Source organism: Manis pentadactyla, chromosome 3 (genome assembly GCF_030020395.1).
Source record: "Manis pentadactyla isolate mManPen7 chromosome 3, mManPen7.hap1, whole genome shotgun sequence".
Lineage (NCBI taxonomy): Eukaryota > Metazoa > Chordata > Mammalia > Pholidota > Manidae > Manis > Manis pentadactyla.
The window spans coordinates 100,803,923-100,819,670 of NC_080021.1; the positions used below are offsets into that span (position 1 = coordinate 100,803,923).

At 40.8% G+C, this 15,748-nt stretch overlaps 1 protein-coding gene across 4 annotated transcripts in view; it reads right to left on the reverse strand.

The window, feature by feature from the left end:
* Positions 1 to 413: 413 nt before the first annotated feature.
* The window catches only part of BEND7 (BEN domain containing 7), a 97,769-nt gene continuing 82,434 nt past the window's right edge, over positions 414 to 15,748 (reverse strand). Inside the window, exons 7-9 of one of the 4 annotated variants that reach the window (XM_057498210.1) lie at positions 14,544 to 14,663; positions 6,975 to 7,025; positions 414 to 3,407 (exon numbers count right to left, since the gene is read on the reverse strand). In XM_057498210.1, the coding sequence (XP_057354193.1) occupies positions 3,346 to 3,407; positions 6,975 to 7,025; positions 14,544 to 14,663 (233 nt within the window). In that variant the 3' untranslated portion in view covers positions 414 to 3,345. Of the gene's footprint in view, positions 3,408 to 6,974; positions 7,029 to 14,543; positions 14,664 to 15,748 lie in introns of all 4 variants that reach the window. The other 3 variants (XM_057498209.1, XM_036908079.2, XM_036908075.2) reach the window with 3 other exon arrangements.

The following is a 15,748-nucleotide window of genomic DNA, read 5'->3' on the forward strand; positions in this document are numbered from 1 at the left end:
CTCAGGGGTTCCCACACCTTCCCCATGTCCTGATGGTATAAGGCTGGGTGGCTGTGGTCGGTGGCACAATGACCTCCCCGCCACAGCTCTCGGCACTCTGTCCCTGCATCCCAACCTTGGCCACCCTAAGTCAGCCCAGCATCTCCCTATGGTGGATGTTCAGGAAATGGCTGAACTGGACACAGGGTGTGGCTGGGAAGTCAGTAAGGCTGGGGGATAGGGCTGCCGCAGGTGTGTGAGCTTTCATCCTATGAGACTGCGCAATCCAGTGCAATGAGACCTTCTGAGGTGAGGTCCCCTAGCACGGGTTTAGAAAGCCCTTTAGCATGGCCAGCCAAGCACACACACTCACCCTCATGTGGGAGCAAGAGCATCCCAGAGCCTTGGGCCAAATAATGTGACGGGGGCCCCCTCATAAACGATTTCACGGCACAAAGGGCCACACGAAGGTCAAGGGGCATCATGGCAGGAGTGCCAGGCTGATGCCACGTTCCCAGTTTCCATGAGGCATGGGTATGGGAAAAGCTTCTGGCTGGCTGTAGTTCAGAGTTACCTTCCTTCCGGCAAGCCAGCTCCTTTCTCGGGCAGCAGTTCCGCCCACACCCCTAGCAGCTGGGGCACAGCTCTGGGTCCTTCAAAACAGGGGCCGCGGAGCCAGGCCCTGGACAGAGCCCTGACAGAACAGGTGCATCAGCCTGGGGTGCTCGAGGCTGGGAACGCCTGTTGGAGACAGAGGGGCAAGTACCCAGGGAGGAGTAGCATACTCCTGTGTTCAGAAGAGAGAATAAAGCAATTACGTTTTAACAGCCACTCTGCATTAAAGAAGATTGATTATTTGTCCTTCTGATGTGTTGTTTCCATAGAAGCAGGGCTTAACCTTTTAAGTGAAGATTATAAAGCTATCTAATTCATTTAAAATTAGGCTTCAAGCATATCAGTACTCAATGCTCTAGTGTTGCTGTGGGACTTGCATTAGCCATTGATCTGACTGCCTGGGCAGAGACTGTGACTTTCAACATTTGAAGACACTTTCTGGTGGCAATCTAGTTTGTTTATTTTTAAAAATTAAATTCATAAGAAGATAAAACTTTCTGTGTAAGATCATCAGAGTATTATCAATAAATACCTTTTAATTAATGACTAGCATTGACTCCTCTTCATAAACACAGGAGGACTGGCACACAGGCACAAAACAGGCATGTTCAATTAAAGTAATTTATTGTATTCCTCCGGAATAGACATAAAGAGCATCTTGGGAATTGATATCACAACACAATGTTATACACCATTTTAACAACTAGTCTTGAGTTGAAATATTTTTTTAAGACCATAATAATTTTTAAAAATCTAAATATTTACATATTAATAAAACATATATACAGAAGATTGCGACATTATCCATAGGGAATAATTTTTTTTGCTAAGAAAGCCTATAAAAAGGATTTCTGAATAAAGTCTGAACAGTAGTCACAGTAAGTAAACACAAATACAATTTTAACTTACAAAATACGATTTTACTGTTGCAGTTTTTTGATATGCATTTCCAATTTGTGGATCCATTGCACATATCTGTGAGTCAAACAATCCACTCATCCCCTTAAGTATTGAAAGATCCAAGCTGTTGCCCAGTCTTGGAAGGAAGTGCTTTTGAAGGTTCCTGGTACATTGTTAACAGCATTGTTAACAGGTCCCACCATTGTAAGGTAAATGTTTCTACCCTTATTAGCAACATATTCATCCTACTGTAATAGAGTTGAAAGGTCACTAACGCATCTTGGCAATTTTCTTGAGAAATATTTCCTTCCTAGGGACAGAAGGCAAACTTTAAAACATATGTTGCAGAAAAACAAAAGCCCTGGTTCATAACACTTCATCAGATCACTTAATGAAGAGAACTATTTCAGGGAGGGGATGACTAACTGGCCAAAGTGTAAATGGCTAATAACTAAAGGAAGTGATGAAACAATTTCTCTGAACCTTCCTTTCAGCTTCAAAAAGAAGACAAATAAATAAGCTTCAATAAGAAGACACACATGTATGAGATGTAGCTGTCTAGCAGTTAGATTGATTCCATGAGCCACACTCAGAACCAGCGTCATCACATTTCAGGATGCCTCTTACCACCTTCGGTTGATCAGCTGGTCTTCAGTGGAATACTGGTCCATCCCAGAGCCCTCTCAAGCTCAGGCTTAGCTGCTCAGTGTGATATGGCCCAAGTACCTTGGACAGGGCACCTCTACACTAACTTTGTGCTCTAACACTCTGACTTAAAAAAACAAGTGCTGGGAATGGAGTGTAACAGTCACCACAGCAGTTTCCCCCTGGGATTTGGTGTTTCCACAGTTCAAATTTCTTTCAAGCCACTTTTTGGCCTTTGGGTCAAGTGCCAATTTGCTCTATACAATAAATGAGGTATAAATGCAATGTTTCTAAATAAAATGATATTTTAAATTCATCATCTTATTAGAGAAAGGAGTCCACAGGTAAATATTTCTGTAAAACAAATACCCACATGGCAAGATAGCTCTTTAAAATAAATGCATATTTTTGTATGTTGGTTTTACATGAAGTGGAAGGTAAGTGTACTAGGTACCAATAAAATATATAATATTAATTAAGTACAGTTGTGCCTGGGGTGTGACACAATGCCAAAACACTGGACCAGTCAGTTAAAAACATCTGTTAAAATAGTTGTTAGGTATCATGTAGATAACTGGTTAGTTTGAATTTCTCACCTTTTAATTAGTTATTTTGTCACTGTGTTGACACTGTGTTTTTTTCCCCTAAGGATTCATATATCATTTGCACTTTTTCAGTTACAAATGGTTACTTTTCAGGGAACTGGTGTCACATATAATTGCATCTAATAGATCAGATCTATCGTATCTCCTCAAACAACTTTTTCATCTTCTGATCTGATGAAAGTCTAATTAATTTTGGGCTTCATAACTGCTTCCTCAGCCCTGAAAGAGCCATTCTCCTTTTTACCACATCTAATCAAAAGACATTAAAATAAATATGCTTCAAAACTCTACATATTCACATTGAACTTATGAAAAAAAACAGGGAAGAGAGAACAACTTTTTAATGAACAATGAACTAACTGGATCATATGCTGGACTTTTAAAGGGTAATAAATCTAAATATGATTTTAAAAAATCTTTACCAATTTGGAGGCTTGATTATCACATATTATAAAGAAAGTATATGAAAAATACACAAATATGACAGGTAAACTCACAGAACACCCACACTTTGCAGTATCCTGAAATGCTACGTGCATCTTTGAGGAAATTCAAACGGAAGAGTTACATATGCTAACGAGCAATGTCACTGAATAAAAGTCTAAGCAGTGAAATCTGGCTCTGTGTCTTCTGTGTTTTCTCTCCTGGTGTCAAATATATTACCTACAAGAAAGACAAGAAAATGAAGGGGGACCACTCTAAACAGGAGTTGTACACTTTTCTATGACATGGCTAGAGGCATCTATGGTATATATTATATGGTATATAGTCTATCACATATTCTGAATAAATGAAAAACCTTGTTGGTGAGGTGTCTACTTCATATCTAAATCATTAATTTTTCAGCCAAGGCTTTAGTTGTGCTGAATAAGCAATTCAGCCATTAGAAATCTGTCATTATTTTTATAGGAAAGCCCAGCACTATGTGTTACTATTGGAGTATGTTCACATATTGCTCAGTAACAGAAAGTGGCTAAGTAAAATATGATTTACCTGTAAAATAGAACACCATCGGATATTAAAGTAATGCATATGAAGATTTGTAATAAATGGAAAATGCTTGCTAGGTTAAGAAAAACCTCAGGAAACAAAATTTTATGTATTTCATCTCCATTGTGTAAATAAATAGAAGAAATATAGAGAATAGTCTGAAGAAAAACACCCAAAAAAGATTGTCTCTGAGTGGCTAATTTACATTTTCTTCCTCATACTTAAATAAATAAATAAATAAATGTATGTATGTATGTTTGTAAAAGAACGCCAATTCATGATGAAAATCGCTCAGCTCAGATGGTCTGCGCTACTTATCTCAAATTCAGAAGCCTCCGTTGTAGATTTTAGAACTAGAAAGCAGCAGTGTTTCCATTTTACTTTCTCTGTTATTTTCCTTTTTACCAACACAAACTGTTCTCAAGCCCTGGGGGCTTCTCCTGGTCAGGGGCGTGCTCTCCGCGCCTGCCCTGCAGCCTCTGGCTCTCACCCAGCTCTGGGGGTGCTCTAAGTCGGGTGTTTGTTCACCAGAACCTCACGTGGTGCTGCTTCCTGGGAGCTGCTCAAAAACCCTTACTGACAGGGTTGAGGGAAAGAAATTAAGAAAATATGTTTTCTACTATAAAATCTGTGTCCATTCTTCTTAAACCTTCTTAAAAAAGGTTGGTTAAAGGTAATGGATTGAAACAAATGTCCTTGGACTGCCCGACTGTAACCCTGACCTGGTCAATTCTGGCTCACAGAAATTTAGGATTTTATGCTCCTCTTCCACCCCTTCCCAACACACATGAATTTGGAAGGAGGAAAAAGACCTAAAAAGGTAATAAAGGCATTGTTAAATTTTTACAAAGGACCAGCTCAGATAACCAAAATAAGGGCCAGTGAGTCTCAAATCCAAGGATGAAGCTACATGTGCAGGAAAGGTGGAATTCACCTCGAGGATTGTCCCATTGGACAGGGCGTACGTTGGTCATAAGGAGGGAGGAATCAGTAGTAGTGTTGTGTTCAAAGAGACTGCCCAAACCAGCGGTTTTACTTCAGAGGCAATCAAGACACGCTACTCTAATCAAGACCATTTAATTTCAAAACCGCAAAGTTTCAGCACCAATCTGAGATTTCTTTCCCCTTTTCTAATTGGTAAATGGTATCGTTTATCACACTGTTTAGTAATTTCTATCAAACCTCTATCAATATTCTAGCAAAAAAACCTGTAGGTGTGTTCTACTACTGTCTTCATGACATACCTCACAGACTTCGGCAAGATTTGAGAAAGAAGTCTAAGAAAGGAGTTTCAGCTGCAGTGGACTTCAGGTAGTTTTACAACAGACATTCTAATTGTGAAAACAGACATTGACATGGAATCCTAAAGGGATTAGTACATCCATCAACTCTTAGGATCTTTGAGAAACATGCAGAAAAAAGCTGGCTTTGGCTTAGGTATAAGAAAGCAATGCGGTGTATTGGCTGAAGTCGAGAGGCCTGGGCTCCGGCCAGGCCGCCAACCAGCTGTGAGGCCTTGAGAAAGTCATTTAGTGTTTCTGGGCCTCAGGCTTTTTTACCTGTAAAATAAAAGGACTGGATAAAATGAAAGGATAGGACCAGATGATCTCTAACGTTCCTTCTTTCTCAAACTCTTTTCAGTTTCATGAGGTTGTTCTATCATCCCATGTTTAATTTTCTCATCTAAAACATCTCTGTGCCTCCATCTTCAGATAGGAAAATGCAAAGGTATTATTTCAAGGGGAACGGTTTTCAAATAATATTAACAATAAAAAGGCAACTGTGTCATATGCCAGCGAGGATGGGCAGCACAAATGCCCTGGGGCAACAAGGCTTCGGGGGTAGGAAGCCTGAAAAGTGCACAGAACAGCAAGTATTCCCCCAAAGGGCCTCCTGAGATGCACGATTCCACGAGTAGTAGTAGTAGTACTTCATGCATCTCCTGTGAATGGGCCGGGTGATGAGAACAAGGCTGAGGAGAGCTGTTGTGATATTCATGGAGAGACACAATGGGAAGGTACAATAGAGATCTTGCATTTCAATTATCTTAATTCATAAATATGCAAACACAGCCAAACAAAAAGAGAAATCCCTTTTATATAATGACTATGTATGGTAAGAACTTGATATCAACAGGCCCTTTTGGCATCATGTGGCTCATTTCATTTATGCATCCATTGATCTGTTGCTTAGCTACTCAGTGATGGAAACAGTACTGTGCCATTCACACGGCTGTGGCTGTGCTTTCTCATTGCTCTGAAGTTCGTTAACATATGTCTACCCTAACCTGTGAGGTCTGCTTTTGTTGGCACTCAGGATAAGGGCTATCAATGACCACATGACCTAGTAGAGTTCCTACACAGACTAGCTACTACATTAATATTTGCTGAATTTTATTTAAAACTGACCACCCCAAATCTGGAGTTGAGCTTTTTCACTAGGAGGTTTTTTGGGGTGTGTCAGTTTTGTGAGCAGAGAACCTTCAGGTATTCATTCTTCTGAGGGCAGTCAGTAAGGAGTTTTGAGACCAACTGAGGGAATAAATTGTTTGTCACATGGCCTGTAATCAGACACCTGGCCCCTTGGGCTCTCAGGTTGGAATAGATGCAGAGGCTGGAGGCCAGGGTCAGAAGTATGACTTGAGAGTCAAATAATGTGAAGTCAGAATTACGTCTATGGCTTAACATTGCAGCAGATGCTTCCCTGAACTGTTGTATTAGGCTGATCTGGTTATATATTAGGAATGTGCCACCCGCACTGATTGATTGGTTCATTCAACCCCTCACTTAAAATACAGTATTCAGTGGGGGCCCATTCTCTGAGGAGCAACAACTGAGGCTTCTCAGAGCCCTTTGTGGGGAAGTAGGAGAGGATGGATGGATGTGAATTTCATCATAAAACTGGTGATCCCTGTTCTAAAAAGAAATGTCATTTCATGTTAAAATGCTTTTTAATGTCCAAAGGTTTTGAGAGGCAAAATGTGACACTAAGTTCTTAGGACTTGCTATTCTAAGGTTTTTAAGAATGAAACAGTATGTGAGAAAAATGTAGCTTCTACTATTCAATGTGAAAATACCTCTGAACACAGGGCACTGAGAGCCTCCGATGACTAGGGCCTGGCTCTGTGGCAGCTGCAGCTAGCCCTAGCATCTGCATATCTGATGTTAAGAACATTTTCAATGCAAACATTTTCATGTGCTACATTTTCCAGTGGGTGATGAAAACGCAAATGTGTCTTACCTGTTGGTGGCAGGGAAACGCTGTCCAGTCTTTCATCGCCATCAGCTGCCTCTGCTGGTTACAAATATAAAATGCAAATCTCATTAGTTTCAGGGAGCACATTCATTTTATTGGATACAGTAATACAATTTGAAAATTCCAGTATACATAAATTTCACCTTTCTTTTCCCCTTTCACCTTCAGTCCATTCACATTACAGATTTTTGTGCCATTATTTCAATTTTTTTTTGGTGATGATATAAAATCAATTTTCCTGTATTAAAATTTTTTATATCTTATGAAACTTATTCTATCAATTATTGATGATTTCAGTTCATTTTCATTTATTTACATAGGCTTAAGTAGCCCCTCAGAATCTGGGATGAATTCTTTAAATATGATCACTGAAGGCATGGAGGACAGTGAATTCCTATGGAAGGATTTTGCTTGTCATCTCGGAAGCATTGCTGTGGGGTAGGCTTATGTAATCTTGAGAACAAACCTTTCTTTGGAGGTGACTAGAAATTCAGATCCTAGAGCTGCCAATCTAAAATTGGCATCAATTCATTCTTGAAGAAAATCAGAAGGAATAAGTGTTTCCTCAAAGGATTTGTCACTTTCTATGTTTTAAAATGCAAGCCTTTGCTTATCTCTGATATGCTTTAATCTCCTTAAGAGTTTTTGAAGGTAGATCCTTCAGTCACAGAAAACCTGCTAATTACAAAAAAGAAGGTGCTCATATGTCTCCTGATAACTTATGGACTTGTCAGTCTCCCCAGCATGCTGTGGACAGGTCAGAACATTTCATTACGGCCATGCGGATCACTTCAGCTGTTCTCCCTATGTCCCACGGCTAGTGGCCCCATTGAAAGTTTCTTGCTTGCAACCACCCTCCTGGTTCGTGTGCACGAGAATGGGAGGCCAAACGAGGGCTGCCGATTGCATCATGTTATAATGCTGAATTGGTGGAAAGCAGAGCTAGTACTATGTTCTTGTTTTTATCGCTGTTGCTTTAAACAGGATCAGTGTTAAGATATGACAGGAGATGTTCAAAGCTTTCCACTCTAGTTCACCCTCTACCATCTTGTCCTGGCATCAGTGAAAGACCCCTTGTGTGCTAACCTGCTGTATCTGCCACAAAGAGAGAACACTAAGAAAGGATATAATAGCCAAGACCAATTTTGGCTGGGGAAGAGTTAGAAGCCACAAAAAAATGATGTAGTAGGTGAATATTTAATGACACAAAAACGTTCAAGTCAAGCAGTAGGATAAATGGGAGGATGGAAATTTTGTAAATAAGTTTACAAGTGAAATAAAGCACATACTACAATGCTGAGGGTTCTCTGGCTTTTAGGCATTTAGAATTTGTTCTTTGGGTTTAAAAAATTCTAGAATATAAAAAATAATGAATGTAAGTTATTTTTATACTTAAAAGACATTATGCTAATTGGTTTGAGTGAATCTGAATATGTATATGAACTACATGTGGTTCTTTCAGTATTAGAATTTTAAATATTCTTCAGTATTATAATGATAGCAATAAAAGCCGCCACCATTTATTAAATGCTTACCGTTTACTCAACACTACATACATTGTGTCATTCAACCCTTAGAAAACCTTACAAGGTAGGTCTGTTATTTGCTCATTTTAACAAACAAGGAAACTAAGCAACTAAGTTTGTACAGCTCCTGAGTGACACTGCCGAGGACCCGAGTTAGGTTCACACCTGGGCCCTTCATCGCTTTGTGTAGTCCACACATATATTACTTGCAGCAATATGAGCTAATTTAAAAAATCTTCAAGTGTTGAGCTCATTTTACTTTAGTAACTTTCCCTACTTTACATGTATAATTGCTTTTCATTTAGTTGTAGCAAAAATCCGTCCAGGGTTCGAATTGCTTTCCCTTTGTTATTTAGCTATCCTCACTTATTAAAAACAGGCCTACGCAATTACATGCTTTATTGAGAATGGAACATATATGATCAAAAAAGATATATGTTATTATATGTAAATTAATATATTCTAGCTGCATGAACAGGGCCAAGTGCCATGGAGGAAGAACATGACCATGCTACTTAAATTTAATTATAACATCTGCCTGTAATGAGAAGCTCACAATCTTTCTTCCCTGGTGACACAGTCAGGTTGTGAAATTTGGAAAAGATTGAGCAAGTCCAATAAAAATTTAATAGCAGTGACAGTTTTACTCTTAGATCTAACACAAATAAAAAATTGTGATTTCAGTTCTGTGTAAATAATCTAATGAAAATGATAAAAACCCACACCAGGAAAGGAATCATTCCAGTTATAGAAAAAAAATTATCACATGTGATGAGAGCCCCACATGAATTTCTATTTGGATTCGCATAGCAACCTTTCGGCTCTGTGTGGGGCACATCCTCCTCCTAGGGGTGGTGTGGGCTTCCCTCAGTGGTGAGGTGATCGGCCTGTCCAGTTAGAGTCTGTACCTAATTCCAGGAATTGAGCTAAATATGATAAATAAGGTTGAAGTTGTGGAATATCCATGAGACACTGAATTATCATTTGGACCAAAAATAATCAGGACAAGGAGCATGAGAGCAAGCAGTATTATTGATCCAGGCCTCTCAGTTCCTGTCAGCATCACCAAGGAAATCCAAGTGGAACTTTTTTCAGTTTGCTGGGGTCCCACTTTTGTGCTGCTTGAGGAGAATGAAGTGTAATAGTATTTGACAAAATTGGGAGATAAAACTTACAAGGCAGGTCACTGATGTGCCGTCACTTGGTCTGGTTTGGTTTGTAAGTCAGGGTTGGTTTTGTTCTACAGCCACCCACCACTTCTCAGACGCTAATGGAAGCTGCTCTACAGGCGAGGGGAAGTGCCAGGGCACCAGTCACAACCCTCTGGGCAGATAATCCAAACCCAGAGGAACGGGAACATGTCCTAAATCAAATCGGACGATACTGTGGAGCTGGGCAGACAATGCTGTGAGCGTGTGAGAGGCTCCCGCAGGAAGGGACGGTGGGGCAGCCATCTACGGTGGGGGCTCACTCTGTAGAAATAGGCATGCACGTGTGGGAAGGAGCATGTCACGTGAGTTACTGATACAAATGCTGAGATGGCTAAGAAATATGCTCACTGGCCAGTCTGTTTGTGGGAAAGAGAACTAGGAATGTGGAGTGAAGTCCCTGCTGCGTGTGTGTTTGTTGGGAGTAAGTGGGGAAGGGACTGGAGGCCAGAACTGGTCTCAGCATCTGACAGTAGAAAAACAGAAGCATATACGGGGAAACAGTTTGAACCAAACAGTCCTCTGCAGTTCACTCTACACAGACTCCAGAGTCTTCTCCCTCCTTTCTATGTCCTCAACTTCAAGGATTTCTCTTCAAAATTTTCAGGTCCCTTATGGAATTTTAATCATTCTCCTTGGCTAGAGGCACATGTTTGGTAACACAAGCCTTCTTCCTTTCTCTGGGGTGTCTCTGCAGCACTTAAATTAGTGACATCAGCTTTCTGGATTTATTTGGTTCTTTGCCCTCAAGTTCCCAAGGAGCTCCAAGTATTTCTCACACTTTTCCATTTACTTCCACCACTCCCTGTGAAGCAGGAAGGGACCAGAAACCTTCTATAGCTTCTAGGTAGAGGAACAGGAGTCTGCTAGCGTCCTCAGGGTAGAAGTTGGCAGCACGGTTGGGAGCAGTGTGTAGGAGAACCAAAGGGTAACTAGGTGGCTGGTTCTGGGGGGTACTTTGGCTCTTCACCTTTCCTTTGGGCTACAGAGTATGAAATTTAGATCTCTTTGTTGTGACAAATTTTAAATCCCTCTCTAACCTGAATATTCTACTTAGTGTCCTTGTCTGGTTTTGGTTCAGCAATTTCCCCTGAAAATCAATAGGTTAACAGTTCTTAGAATATGCAGTCAAGATTGTCAGGGTGGAATTTAGGCAACACAAGACCAACTTAATACTCACGAGCCAGGACACATTAAGAGTTGCATTTCATTTAGGATTTAAAACTCAAGAGAGCAAGGACCCAACATGATGCTGGTGCCCAGTAAGGTGTTACTTACTGTGAAAACCTACTGGGCAATTGTCTTTGATAACACCTGTCATTTAATTGTAAAGAAATTTCCTTTCACCTCCAATCTTTCCTGGAACCTGAAATGCTATAAAAGGAGGCCTTTGTGAGGCAACTCCAGGCTGAGGCAGGAGACCTGCAGCATAGGAAGGGACAGGCCCCCTGGCAGGAGGTCACTCCTTCCGAGGTGCTAGTCAGCCACTCCACCCTGAGTGAGGTCAGGCTGCCATGACCATGACGTGGGACTGTGCCTTTGGGGGAGGAGGGTGGACAGAGGGAACTGGGAGGGCCTGAGGAGATGGGGGGAAGAGGAGGAGCTGAGAGACAGAACTTGAGGCGGAGGAAGGAAGGACACTTGGAGACAACTAAGTGAGTGGCAAAAGGCACACCCAGAAGTCCAGGACCTTGTTCCTGAGGACAGAGCCCAGGGGCATTGCCATCCTGGGGGGATGAGACACATATTTGAACCTCAGGTAAGGAACTGATGGTATGTTGTCCATGATCTCACATGACCTTGATAAGCTAAGCAGTAAGACCTTTTTGTTCTTGATTCTTGTCCCTTCTTTTCCATTGATTTGTTGGTTCATTTCTCAAACACTCATGTTCACACTGTGCCCTGCACTGTTCTAGACACTTGGAATAGACACATGACTCAGATGAAGTCTCTGTTCCTGAGGATCTCAGTCAGTGGAGGACACAGGTGTGTAACTACTGCAGTGGCAGAAGACTAAGGCCTGGGACTGCTGGGAAGGCTCCAGGAGAAAGTGACCATCAGGATGCTATTGTTTCCAGGAGAGGTATTGTTTTCCAGGGGAAGGAAAAGTATGGGCTGAGAGCCCAGCGTATTTCAGAAGGGGAGAAGTTTGGTGTGGCTGGAGAAGGCACGAGGCCAAGTTAGGAGATGAGGAGGGTGGGGTCAGACTGGGAAAGACCTTGTATGTCACTTGGGGGGGTGGTGTGTAGAGGGGGTTTCATCTGGGGCATGACAGGAAGATAGCAGCAGTATTAACTCAAGGGTGGGACAAGATCAGATTTAATTAGCAGAGGCAAAGAGAATGAAGTCCAGGGTCTCGGGACCAAGGTCTAGAGTCTCTGGGGACAGACCTGCACACTCGCGAGCCACGGATGATGGGACAGTTCAGATCTTGAGTGAGGATTTAGAATGAGACCAGCACCAAGTATGGAAACTGGGAACCTTGCATTTAGGAGATGGTGAAGGTGACTGAAAGCATTGTCAGAGCTTCTAGAGGAGGAATGAAGAGAATGAAGCCACAGATTCAAGGGAAGGGTCTCAAAAAGGAAGATGCTTCACTAAGTGAAAACCAACATGCAGGTCAAGTCAGAGTGGTAATACACAGACAGTGAAATCTGATCGTCTGGATGTGAAGGCAGCAAGAGTGTATGCAGAGTTGAGGTGAGAGAGAAAAGGCAATAGATTCCCAAGTGAACTGGGTTAGGGAAGCCAACTCAGTGCAAATGCTTCTGGAAGAAATTTGACCAACAATGTTAGGAGAAAGAGATGGTTGTGGTTTTAAGGAACAGCAAGGATAAAGGAATTGTTTTGTATTTGGTTGGCAAAGGAAAGGAGAATAAGGTCATAAACATGCTTTGAGCATTATGTATCAGCTCTATATTTGTGGCAACACTTACATTTTGTAACTCTGAAAGCACCCCTGAGGTAGGAATCGGTCTCGTTATATAACTGGAGGACCTGAGGCTCAGGGAGGCTGAGTGCTTTGTCCAAGGTTCCAGGAATTTGTAAATGGCAGATGGGAGCTAGGAATTCAGACCTGTGCTTTCCAGTAGGCTCCTGTGTGCTTATTTGTGATGATTTGAGGATTAAGGAAAAGAAGGCAATGAAAATTGAGAGACCTGGGAGAAGGAAGACTGTATAATTTATTATCCAAGTCTGAATCTCTTTGCAAGTGAAAGGCACATCATTAACAATTATGCTGGGATAACAGGAGCAAAGCGGAGTGCCCAGGCACAGCAGGCTGGCTGGTCCCTCGACTGGGACATGGGGTTAGGCTGCCCCAACAACCGCCATTGCTCCCAAGCACTGCTGCAAATGAATATAACCATTTTCAGAGAGGAAACACTAGTTTCATATATTTCATATACAACATACATCTGGAGCTTCACAACAGCTAGGGCAGGCTTTATTTTTATGTCCACTTCATGATAAACACTGAGGATTAGTGACTTGCCTAGAGACCAGAGATGGTAAAGAGCAAAGGAGAGACCTGAAAAGCAAAGCTTCTGACTCCACAAGGACTTGTTACCCTAACGCAACAATGCATTTTTCTACCACTGTCTACTGTTCTTCACAAACAGAGCATCCATTAAATATAAAAGAAAGCCAGGCTTAAAAAAAGACAGGATGATTTTTAGTTTAAAAAATCATCTACAGCTGAATATTTTAGAGTCCTGATAGCTACTTTCATAGGAAAGAGCTGAAAGGTTGTCACACTGAGAAACCGCCTGGCCCCTCAGTGCCTGTGTGTTTTGCCATGTCGAGGACATTCCCAGCCTGGGCCAGGAGCTCTCCCCAGAGGCCACTGGCTGTGCCCTTCTGCAGGCTTGGTCTCAGTCACTACTGCTCATTGGGAGTTCACAAGAAAGGATGCGTTAAAGACACGGTCTCACGTGTTTGTACTGTTGTTCTCATGGACCTCCCTAACAAGCAAAGGTGTAACATTCCACCTCCCAAACTCCCCCACACCAGGCACCAAAGCACAGAAGGCTCTTATCAGGCCAGGTATCCTGAGGGTTGATCAGAAATTACTTGTTCGTTTGTTTTTAATAATACCTAGGGGTCTGTGGTCTCCTAGAGAATATAATTTTTATGTGATGATGGAAAACTGACCTCAACGGGATTCCTCACTGGTAGACTGGCCCACTGTCATTTTGGGGAGACTGAGACTTCACATGACCAAATCTAAATAATCATAATTCAACTAGTATTCACATTTCTTGGAAGAATACTCCCAGAATCACCAAGGCAAGATTAAAAAAATACATATGTATTTATATTTATACAACATATATTTACATATAATATATGTATATTTATATATATACACACACACACATTTGACTTAACATCCCTTTCTGTCTATTTAATATGGTGTTTCTGGTAGGATAGTTTTTGTTACGTTTACCTTAAAATTAGGGGACTTTTTACAAAGTCATGCAGTTCCAAACAAATAAAAATCAATAGGCAATAGAGAGACCCAGTTTCATACATAAAACACACAAGACCATAAATGGGATTAGCAATCTTTTTTGTTTGTACTATTAATAAAGAAGATGGCCTGACATACTTTTTTACTATTTAAGCTTCAGGTGAGTTTCAAGATTCATCTGAATAAGACTGACCATTAAGTTAGGACCATAGCGTGTTATGGAGAGCTGCTCCTTAGAAATACAGAAGACAATGAAGTGCCCTAGAGCAAAGAATTGTACTTTGCAATGTAATGTCTAAGAATTCCACAAAGAATCTTCTGCAATTATTTTCTTGCGGCTGATTCATACCTGAGCCTCTTTTTAACCTTCTTCTGGCCAGTTTAATTTGATCCTGCAGTATCTGTACCCAGTCTCTTGGGCCCGGAAGTTTATCCACATGATTAGCAGTACAGTATTTTTCCGTGAAGACTGCAAGAAAATGTGAAAAACTGTTAAATACTTTAATAAAATATGCAGATCTGAAATAGGAATATATCCTAAGAAGGAAAAAAGGTAATGTATTTCTAAAAGATGTCATTTCTGCACTGCTATCTTCAGTATCCATATTCCATTTCTCTGGTAAGGATGGAGATTGGCAGAGTCCTGAATTGTGATGCAAACTGCAACCTGCTCTACTTGGTAAATATGTACTATGTTTTGTAAGTTTTGTTATGGGAACTGCTGTTTCTACTTTCTCCACATCCATGTGTATGTGTCTTATGGGCAGAGAAGAAAATGCTTCCAATGGGTCCATTGGCCCCATGACAACATTCAGCAAATGTATTATTATTGTTAATTCAAAACCTAATGCAGAATTACACAAAAAGATGATATCAGAGTGATTCCTACTAAATCAATCAGTACTCAGGTAGTAATGCAGCTGTCTTCATGCAAGTTCCAATTCTACTTTGAGTCAACCTCTTGTATACTGTACTAGCTTCTAGGAAAGAACTACCTATTAAGCACAAAGAAACTATGGAGAATCACATGACAGGACAAAAGGGAGGCAAGACAATGATCGTATTAAAGCCACACAGCATGTGATTGCATATATCCATGCTGCTGTTGACAGTTCTGCTCCACACTCTGTTCCTGGACACTTTTAAACTCTGTTTTCTCAAATTCCTCTCTGAAAGGTCAACACCTAGCATGCAGGCACATTGCACTGCCTTCTTGGTGTTTAAAATATTAGTAGTTTTACTGTCTTAAAGGTTTCTTTTAAAAATAAATGACAAAATGTGGACAGATTCAACTATATAGAACTGCAAAATTTGTGTTGAATTTTACATTTCTGTTGAAATAAACATTTCATTAGAATGAGAAAAGCTAGTTGTACTAAATATGACCAAAAAACTTCAATATCTATCACCATGTAAAGAGCTTGTTCAAATAAAAGAGCAACTTACAAAGTCTCTCTAGATAAATGGTCAAAGTATATTTAGCAAAAAACACAAAGAAAAATGTTCAACTAATATGTAAACCAAAGAACTGCAAAACACGCTTTATACTTACTG